This window comes from Pundamilia nyererei, unplaced genomic scaffold, assembly GCF_000239375.1.
Source record: "Pundamilia nyererei isolate P.nyererei 1_Seehausen unplaced genomic scaffold, PunNye1.0 scaffold00283, whole genome shotgun sequence".
Lineage (NCBI taxonomy): Eukaryota > Metazoa > Chordata > Actinopteri > Cichliformes > Cichlidae > Pundamilia > Pundamilia nyererei.
In genome coordinates, this window is record NW_005187684.1 from 302119 (window position 1) to 313131 (window position 11013).

The 11013-nt window shown below is 40.9% G+C and overlaps 1 protein-coding gene across 1 annotated transcript in view; it reads right to left on the bottom strand.

The window, feature by feature from the left end:
* necab2 (N-terminal EF-hand calcium binding protein 2) overlaps positions 1-6928 on the bottom strand; it is a 131719-nt gene extending 124791 nt beyond the window's left edge. Inside the window, exons 1-2 of the mRNA XM_005750644.1 lie at positions 6558-6928; positions 2348-2372 (exon numbers count right to left, since the gene is read on the bottom strand). Coding sequence (XP_005750701.1) covers positions 2348-2372; positions 6558-6884 — 352 coding nt within the window. The 5' untranslated portion in view covers positions 6885-6928. The remainder of the gene's footprint in view (positions 1-2347; positions 2373-6557) is intronic.
* Between the last annotated feature and the right edge of the window lie 4085 nt (positions 6929-11013).

Consider the following 11013-nt stretch of genomic DNA (forward strand, 5'->3'; position numbering starts at 1 on the left):
TCCGCGAGTTTCTCTGTGAGTTTCCCATTACAACGTTGCGCACTCGGAGCTTGTTTAGGGTTTTTTTCGGTGTAAAAAGAAGTTTTCTTCCCACGCACAACGGACGCTAATGTTTTTGTCACTTTTTATGGAATCAAACTCAAAGTAAGGTCAGTACTTCCATGCTTTAAACGCTACACGCTCATACTCTCTCCCACACTCGATATATGATCCACTGTTGATCTGCACACAGCTGTTTTCACAAAGGTCACACTAAGAAGGCAATGAGATACATAAAACAGAAAAAGAAGAGATCAAAATGAAGAGGAAGAAAGCAGTGCATGAGACATTCTCGCAAAAAATCACGATTTTAGTAACCCAGTAACGCAGCGTTCCTACGGGAAAGTAACGGTAATCTAATTACCGTTTTTGCAATAGTAATCCCTTACTTTACTCGTTACTTGAAAAAAGTAATCGGATTACAGTAACACGTTACCTGTAACGCGTTACTGTAATCCGATTACTTTTTTCCCATCTCTGCTCACCAGTGCTTAGATTTACCGTAGATTTGGATGCATAAAACACAACACACACACACACATGCACACACACACACACTATCCAGCTTGTAGCAACTTCTGCAGCTTGGGGGCAGAGATACCAGCTGTGAACTCTGCACTATGAATTTAAAGACAGAATTCAGCAAATTGAAGCTCAATTACTGCCATGTTGCGAGATAAATGATCCATATTCCCTCAGTCCTCTCCTTATTCACTTTTCTCTGCTCCTCTTCTTTTTAGATTCTGCCCCCCGCCTCTCCTTATGTCAATCTCTCTGTCCCTGCACCTTCTTTTGTAATCCAACAGTTTCCTCCTTTCCCCATTAGCATCTCTCTTCTCTCACACTTGTTAAAACAGTTCCCTGTTCTTCTCGCAGGAGAGAGGAGGAAGGCTAAAAATAGCTGTTCTTGAGCTTACTGTTTTTTTTGTCTCTAACCTGTATTCCATACATCAGATAATATTTATCCTGAACAACAACCACTCAACATCTTTGTTCCTGACTCTTCTCTGGCACTGCAGCAACTTCCCAAACCCCCCGCCCCACTTCTGCCTCTTTACAGACATTTGCAGATGTGTGTGTGTTTGGAGCTGCAACATCAAAAAGTTGCCACAGACTGTTTGTGATGGAAAAATAGCTGCTAAATGGCTAAAACGATTTCTGCGCTCAGGATAAAATCAGTGTGAACTGCAAATGTAAACATGCCTTAAATGCCGCTCTGTATCAGAGCAGTTGGTACTTAAGCAGTGCAAGCATTTAAAATGTTGACAGCTGATGCCACAGGCAAAACTGTTTCTGACACCAGAAATCATGGCAGTTAACACCAATCTATACATAAATAAACGGATATACTAGGGTGAAGACAAATGAATAATCGGCTCAGATGACAGAGAAACCCCCCACTTCCCTCCCACACATACACACACATATACTGGAAGAGCAAATGGCCATCTGGCTGCTATTAAAAGCTAAACTTTTTATGTTGTTTCCTCATTAGTTCAATTCTTTTTGCCAACAACACAGCGATAGGATAAAACGGGCATGGAAGAAGGGGATGAGATACATAAAACAGAAAAAGAAGAGATCAAAATGAAGAGGAAGAAAGCAGTGCATGTGATGCCACAGGGCATAAACAAACTGCTCACTGGCAAAGCTACACAGTAAAATAAACTTCCCCTCAGAAAGCGCTTTAATATTCCAAAATGCTAAAAATATTGCTGCAGCTCAGACAGCAGACAGACAGGGTTTGCCACTTTCCCGGTGTACAAAAGGCTTCAGACCGAGAAAATCTCAAGGCGCTGTTGTGTGAGCAGGACAAAATAATTCAGGAACAGGTTGTTCCCACTATCGGTTCAATCCATTTTTGTTCAGCCTGGGAACAAAACTGCTGATGCAAACTATTTGAAAATAAGATAGAGTGGACAGCAGCATTTTTGAGGTCATACAATGGATATTTCATTGCTTCTTGACTTTCATTGCAACAAAAACAATGAGTATATATAGAATCCTGAATTGAAATCTGTAGGGAAATTCAGTAAAATTTAACTTTCAATGAGAAAAAACACTTTTTAGATATTATTTGGAGAAAAGTCAGCAAACATTTTAAGCAGTTTTAATCAGAACTCAGTGGTGCTTATTTAGTTTATATTTCAAAATCCCTTCTTAAATAAGATGACTGCCAAATGGTAAGAGAAGGACTTTGTTATAACTGGAACAGTCAAAGGAATCAAAAATGCAGGGAAGTCGACAAATATTGCATGCTATATGTAAGACAATAAGTCAGGTTATGTTAATGAATAATTCCACTTACCATCTTTGTCAGCTCTTCTGAAAATCTGTGAACAGAAAGCAAAACACTGAAGTCAGTAAGAGTAATTGTGTTGCAGTAATTTGCATGAGGTATAAACAGGAACACTGGATCATTTCAATTCTAAACTATTTGCAAGTCAATGCAACAAATCAATTCAAAAACAATTTCTAAACTATGGTATTCAGTGGAAGCATTACACACAAAAGAGAACAGGGCCCAGTACTGAACCCTGAGGAATGCACTGGAATTTTCCTGAAAATTACTGAAATTGCTTTAAATTAATATCAAGGTCGAGGTCATTGTGAATTCAGAAAACTAATTTCTGGTCAAAAAATCATACAACAATGATGATGAAGGTCCAGACATATTTTTATAAAAAAAAATTATGAAAAAAGGAAATAAATCATTATTTTCATTGTAACAAAATTTTGAACAAAAAGTTTTTTTTGGCCAGTCTTCAATGCTGTAATCTACGTGCAAAAGATAAGACTGGGACCATGATTTCCATTTGTTCAGCTAGTGAACAGATAACATTACACGAGTCTGCAAAAAATGAATGAAAACTAAAACTCTGCTGAATTGTGGAAACATAAACAAAAGCAGTTATTCTAAAGTGAGTAAGAGAATGACTAATTCTCTCTCTGCAGCAGAATCCAGACAGGGAATAACTGGTAATAGAAATAATCAGTCTACCATTCACTGTTTTGACTTTTACTTCCAACACGGCCCTTATAGGAGAGCTCTGCAGTCCATACACTGAATCCACACAAAGGCTGAATCTGGCACACAAACACACTTTGAAATAAAACGTGTCTAAAACCAGATAAGGTGCAGTGGTGTGCGATAAGGGTTTGTTAAGAGCCGCAGAAGTGAAAAGTTTATTAGTGCGTAAGAAGATGAAAACATGCAGACACACAAAACGAAGTCACTGATCTGTAGCTGATTGATGATTACTTGCTGTGTGTTTGTGCATCACAATTTATAGCTTGAGTGAAAGCTCCTTCCCTATGTCAGGACTGGTACTCTCATCAGAGTGCGATATGAAGCGATCATACTGAGGAGTGCCAGAATTCAGCACAGCGACGAATTGAAAAACACAGAGGGAGATGCGGTGAGGGAGGCACAATGAAATAAGGCAGGCAAGACAGAAAAGAAGAAGACAGTATTAATAATTCCGACTGTGAGAAACATAACCAAATTTTTAAGGCACGTTTTGTTAGAAACTATAACTACTAAAACATACGGAAGGAAAAGAAAGTGATTCTGTAGGAGGAAAGTGCTTTTACTGGGAGAATAGGGACTCATTTTCAAAGGTATCCACAGCGGCTTAGAGAGACAAGAAAAGATAGATGTTAAAAGGACGTGTTATGTTCATTTCCAGCTTCATATCTTTATTCTTGACTCTGCAGTAGTTGCAACTGCATGCACAATTGGGTTTTTTTTTTAATCCTCTTTTTAAAAATTTAATTCTAGCCTAAAGCTCCCGTGTTCAAACACTCACTAAAATAAAATGAATAGCTTTCTTTTGAATGGCTGCCCCTTAGAAATAAAAGATTGTTGGAGACTGTGCTCACAGCAAGATTTATATCCCTCAAATGAACAAATCAGGGATGGAAGCTCTCACTGATATCATATGGACCTGGGAGTAGAAAAAACAGAGTTTTCAGGAAGATCTGAAGCCTGGCTTTTGGATTACAGTGATTAGTTGCCCATAATCTGACCTCGTGATATAAAAAATTTTGGCCATGTTTAATCTTAACTTACACCATGCATTATGTGGATGGGATTTGAATGTGTGAAGTAGGCATATTTCTTTTAATCACATTTGAGAACAGAACTGCAGAAATATTTATAAATGGTCTTCTGCAATAACCTTTGCAACTGCCAGGAAAGTTCTAGACTTACTTCATACTTTCCCCAATAACGCTTTGTGTAAATGTCAAAAGAAAGATTTCACTGTTTAAATCAGAATCTATTAAAATGGATGAGCAACCATTTTGATTTCTTCATGGTCTGGCTATTTTTGAAGCAAAAAATGACAGCCGTTCTCTGTTTCCTGGTGCTATAATGCGAGGATTTTATGCTTTTCCTTATCATATTTAGCATATTTTCTCACATTAGTTGAAATAAATGTTAATCAATCCATTATATGATTTGTAGACTTAGCGGAACAAATAATGAGTTTACAGTTAGCTGCAGCCTTAATTTTAAAGGAATCTAAATAGTGTGGTCAATAATCATGAATGCAATTTGAAAACTTGATAAAAGGTCCCACTTTTTAGTGCACAAACTGATATATATTGCACTTACAAGCATGAGGCATGTTAAACTCTAAATAAGTGGTGCATTCACACAGCATTTGCAGCCATCTCAACAGGCCAAAGAGAAAATCATTAACTGCTGAGACGAGTGGCGTTCCAAATGACAAGCTGCTCTGCATTGTTCTGCTTTCCGGCTGCACCCTGGGGTGCACTCAACTCCACAGAAAAAGAGCCAACTCTGGAGCTACTGGAAACAAACAAGCTTGGAGAGGAGGCAAAGTGTTGCGATGAAGAGGCGGTGTGTGCGTGCGCGTTTGTGTGTTTTTGAAAAGAGTCGTAACAGAAACACAGAGTGAGAAGAAAACGAGCGACAGCAGAGGAGAGAAGATCCGGCAAAATAGAAAAAGAAGACAGAGGCAGAGGAGAGTGTTGCATCCATCTCTAACCTTATCAAGAATGTAGGTTTCTGGGCAGGGGGAGGGGCAAGAAGGATATGGAGGAAATTAGGTGAGGAGAGAAGGGAAGGAAAAGGAAGAGACAAAGGATGAAAGGAATTTAATGAATAGCGAGAAAGGTACAGTGGGGTTAAGATGCAGGCGAAGACTTGAACAGTAAAGGAAAAACAAGCAGGCTGAGGATCTAATGAGGGAAGCGCTGACCGCAGGCACATGCGCACGTGCAGAGCAATCACTCAAACCTCTTTGGTCTCGACTTGTTCACCACAATAATAACTCTGGAGTCAATAATATTGGAAAATGAAGAAACAATTAACATTTCAAAGTTGAAGACGTTGCAGAGGGCTCAAGAGAAAATGCCAGAATGAGTTCATAGCTGATATCAGGAAGTCAGCCACTCTGAGAGAGTATGGCACATTTCTAACAGGGAGTGAGAGGGTGGAAAAAACAACAATCCAACAGGACCTTTAATCAGAAAATGAAATATGAACACATACATGCATATACAATGAAAACGAAGCTCTCCTCAAATATAGATATGACTGCAGCACAGTTTTATTGTTTGCTTGTTCACTTACACACACTTTTACTGTAACATCTGTCTTAGCGGACAGTTGCTTGGCTCAAACTCAGCAAACTAGGTTACACCCCTCACAACATCCTTTACACACAAACACAGACAGAATGAGTTTACTAGGGTTCTAGGATACATTGGTGTACTGGTCTTGATCATAATTAGTTTTCCATGGACCCCTTCTTTACCACCCTATCAGATTATTTAGGTCTGGGTCAGGATTTTGCAGAAGCTGAACTACTTTCTCTCTTTTTTTTTTACCCTAATAAAGCAGCATCATCAGATCTCCTGGGGAAACATTTACAGCCGCCAAGATGAAAAGTAACCCAATAGTATTGATGAGTTGACCCAAATCAGCACTGCGCTAAGTGCCACTTTTAATGCAGGAAGGCTGCTCAGTTATTAGCTGTCTGATAACAGAAAGGTATTACATCGGGAGTGAGAATACTAAGCAGTGGCTGTAAGGAATGGATCAATAACAATATGGTAGTAAGACTTTCTCATGAATAATTAAATAGCAGTCATAAAATTGGTGTGAGCGTAGCTACTGCACGTTGGACTGACAGTAAAGCCAGGAGTAAAAGTAAAGCTGCCCCTCGACTATAAATGCATGACTTTTATTGGTGATGAAGAGGTGAACAAAGACGCATAAGAGAATATTGCTTAATAAGATGCAATAAAAGTACAGTGAATTTTTTGGATGGGTCATTCAGGAAAGATATGGAAACTGAGCTCAGCGCGTTGAGGCTGCTCCCGGGCTTCCACATTCACCACCAAAGTGTCAAATCTTCCGCCTACTCTACCAAGCCACGAGTATCTGCGCGTAAGTGCGCACTGCACCGGTCCGTACGCGCTGGATGTCTTCATACCCAGCAACCACCCGCCCTGCACCCGCCAAACCGGTGCATTTCCATACTCACATCCAAAATAACGGAGATGCCTCTCCGCGGTTCCGGAGCGAAGAACTGCTCCTGAGCCACGGCCACTTCCTCCTTACTGGAGGCGTACTCCCGGCTGGAGATGTTCTTGTTGTCGCTCATTTTGGTGACGATCCAGCGGACGAGCCCGTCGATTCCACCGGGCTGGGCGCCGCTGTTTCCGGACTGCGCTGCCGTTGCGGACTCGCTGTCCTGACCGGCTACGGGGTTCGGCTGCTCGCGGCTTTCTTGGGCTCGAAGTTTGGCTTGTTCTTTGTTCAGCAGTTTGTGGACTCCGTCCCTACAGTAGCGCGCTGCCTGCTCACACATCCTTTTGCTGCGGAGCGCTCATGCTGCGCTCTATGGGGGGAGAGAGAACCCCCACCCCCACCCCAGCTCCCCTCTTACATCACAGCACCCACCCCAAATCACATCCACCCCTACAGAGCTACCCTATCTACCCATACGTGCTTGTAGGCGCTGATATTTAACAGCTTTGGAGATTTAAGTGAGTTTAATACACTTTTTATTTTAGTGTTATTATCAACGCTTTCGTATTTACAAGTGCTAAAATGTCTCGCCTCCAGTGCTAATACTTTTCTTACTACAGTGTAAAAACACGGGACTATTTTTTCATGGTGTTGTAAAATAGCAAAGTTGCAGATCACTTTGAACTATCTGAATCTGACTGGAGATCGTGGCACAGTTTATTCCTTCCACAGTGACAACAGGAGGTGTGGGCCATCAGTTATGTGTGGCAATGGGTGGATCAGAGGATTTTCCTCATGGAGTAAAAAGGAGTCATTAGCGGATCAGTGTTATGTGACAGCTCTAACCTTTGGTAATGAGCGACTCCCCCAGCTTTGCCCTTTCCGCTGTACTGTTGTCTTCCCCGTAATGTACCATGTGTTTAACAGCACGCAGGGCAGTCTGGATGAATTCAGTCACATTGCAAAGTTAACAAACAGGTTATCGCGATTACCACAAGGAAGTAAAGTCAGGTATGTTATACATCTTGCCCCATCGCTGGAACATAAGAAAGGGTCAATCACTTGACACGATTGCCCCCATGTGGTAAAAAATGTGCAGTGACGTGCGTGGGCAAGTTTTATATGCAGGATGTATTGAGTTAATTATTAAATATTAACCAACAGATTTGTGACAGCTAATTATTTAAATCACGCAAATACACAACACATTCTGGCTTAAACATTTTGGCAATTAAATGAGTAGCATTCTACAGAAAAATAACAAAACATATAAACATCCAGAAATTAAGGCCTAATTTCTTAAGTGCATTCATGTTTACATCTATAGTCAATCTCTCTGCATGTGCACATGTCTCTAAGATACCTTAATACCCTTCAAATAATAAACCCATGAGTAGGGCCTCCCGTGGCCCTCGGAGTGCCGACTGGAGATGATCAAGCTGTCTGACCATGGTCCTGGAGAGCCGTCTGGAGGAACCTCAAATGACACCAGGATTTTTTGGGTCTCTTCGGATTGAATGTTGCGACCTCTTTTGACAGTCAAATGGGAGTTGTCAACCTAGACATGAGCAGGGTTCAAGTTACATCAAATCTGAATAAGAGACGTGTAAATGAAACATAAATTGAATCGAAACATTTTATAGATGCTGAAGATGTGAAAGCTGCATTTAAGACAAGCAGGAACACAATTTGTCTAAACATAAGCCAGGTTGCACCACTCTGCACACTGCAATCTGTTCCAGGCTAAATTTAAATCATCTTGCAATGCTGGCAATGAACTCAGTGTAAATATTTAAAGGAAATAAGCCTTAGTAAAGCATCCCTATTTTTAATAAGTGTATTGGCTGCCTGTAGGCTGTTTGTTTTAGAAGGTTGTAACCATCTTCAGCTTTGTTGATAAGACATTTTTAACTTTCACTCTTTGTTCCGATTGTCTTATAGTGCCGACTTTTGTAAATTCTACTTGCTCTTTACCAGAAGAGAGAACGTGGTGGTCTGCAGGAACACATTCTTGAAGGGGATAATGACGTTCCCAGCGGCTTTGATGCTGAACAGGCTTTCAGGTTTGGGTGGGGAGACAGAACCCTTGTAGGGGAAAGATGTATTCACCACCAATTACTGAAGACAGCCTTAGCTGGCCTCTCATTTACCCCAGCTGATAAGGCTCGAAACAGACCTCCATGCTGGCCTTTGAGCCTGAAGGGAAAACTGGTAATGCGCTGACATTCTTGTCTACAATAAAGGCCGGACGGTCAGTCTGTAGGACAGAGATAACACAAGGTGTTTCCATGAGAGCAAGTAAATCAACTTTTTGTGTTGACGAATTACAGAGAGCAGATAACAAGGAAGCCTCGGTGATGAATGCTGACACTGACCACATGTACAGTACTGTTGCTAGAATAAATGTACAGAAAGGGAAGAAAGGGCTATTGTTTTTCCACTTTTTACCTTGCTGCAGTACTCGGTTGTGAAGCGTGAGTAGTTGTTAAACATTACAGTGACAGAGTGGCTGCTGCCCAGCAAAGTATTGAAGTCTACAGATTGCTCTGGTGGTGGGGGCAGAGCTCTGAGTCGAAGTGGCCCAGCTCATTGCTGAACAAAGTCAGACGGGCAGTAGACTCACCTGGATGCAGAGGCATGTAATGAACAGTCAAAGAAACCTGTAAAGAAAAGACACACACACATTATGCCCGTAAGAGTCACACAGTTTTTTTTTTAATGTGATGGCAGATGTACTCATTATCTACCTTGGATTGTCCTGGCACACTGGGCTGAAGTTGGACGATGATGCCACGACATTTACACTCAGTAGTAAGGCAGGCTGTCTGGGTCAGAGGGTTCTCTACTTCAATAGTGGCCAAGGGCACCTGACAAACAGGTCTCCCCAGCTTGATGGTGGACAGGACTCCTGGAGATGTTGCCTTTGAAGATAACGAGGTAGAACAAATACTCACCTGTCTCATCATTAATGAATGTCACCCAAGGATGAAGATAAAAGGATGATGTGAGAACAAGGCTAAAAAAAATAGTTATCCAAGTCTGGATGTGTATGCTTGAGTGAACCTTGGTGTTATACTGTCCCTCTGTGTATGTTAAAAAAACAAAAAAACAAAAACATGTCTTAGCCCCTCTTAGCATGGGCAGGGACATCAATAAACTTGATTTCCTTGAGGGACACTGTAGCATCTGGCTTGTCAGGCTTCATTGTCTCTAGACGAACAAGGAACCTGAGAACACAGATGAGGACACTCGTGGCTCTGTTATACATCTGTTGCATAATTTGCCAGGAACTATGGATTTCTATATTAGCACCGAAAAAGCTTTGCTTAACTGGGATCCTTTCCTACACTTTACTTTTTATTTTCTACAAGAAAATTTCAACATGTAAAATTTTGTGTGTCCATCTCAGTTTAGACAACACAGTTGAAACTAGTTGGTGATTTAGCTGCTAAGGAGAGAGATATCACTTAAGAGCAGCTCAAGTGTATATAGTTCCCGACTAAGTGTTTACCCCTGGTGCCTAGAGAGCCAGTTGTGCACAGGGAACAACACTGTGTGGTGAGTTTTAGCAGGTAGCTCATGCCCAATAGTGTTCTGTGCCACAGGAGGATCGGCAGCTCCCTGCAAGGTGTACAGCACGCCTGCCCCATCGGGAAAGGCAAAAAAGGCAGATCCCTGAGGCAAGAGAAAGGATAAACAGAGACTAATTAAATTGTTATAGTTACATAGATAGTGTTATTATCTGTAACCTTTTCGATATTAAAAAAGTATTAAATATACCCAGTTTTTCAAATAAATGATAGATTCTATTTAGATGATGGCTCTTCTACCTGGTGTGTTTTTTCCAGGAGCAGTCATAGTCATAGATCGGTAGAACTCCAATGCTTGCCCTCAATGACAGGTTTGATGGTGCAACACTGGATTGTGGGGTTGGGGACAGACAGGGTCTGTGTGTGGGAGCACTTACATTACAAGTAGTATTTGATATGTGAAGATAAACTCATTATATCATCTTGTTACATTGGATGTTGTCAGGGAGAGAAATCTGATCAAGCGTAGGGTTTTATCTCAAACACAGAAATTAATCTTTGCATTTATGATAAAATCAGATTGCCCGTAACTCATTCTCAAGATAACATAACATGAGAAATTTCCTAAAGCCTTTTCTCAGAACTACTCAGCTAATTGAAACTGACTAATAGTTTTTACAAATCCTTAAATCTGTCAGCAGCTGCTGCCTGTTCCAAATGAGCCGAATCAATGTCTCTCATTACCTGATGCTGGCCTCTAACCAGGCCCAAGTAGTCACAGTGCTGACAAGGCACCTTTTAGATTGTATTCCCTCTGGAAAAGCCTCAAAATCAATACCCAGATAACTAATCTTTTAGCTTTGTTGAGTGTAAAAAGCTTTCAGTTATGCTGTTGTATCTGTGATACATTCAGAATAAAATCATCATCAACTTAAAACA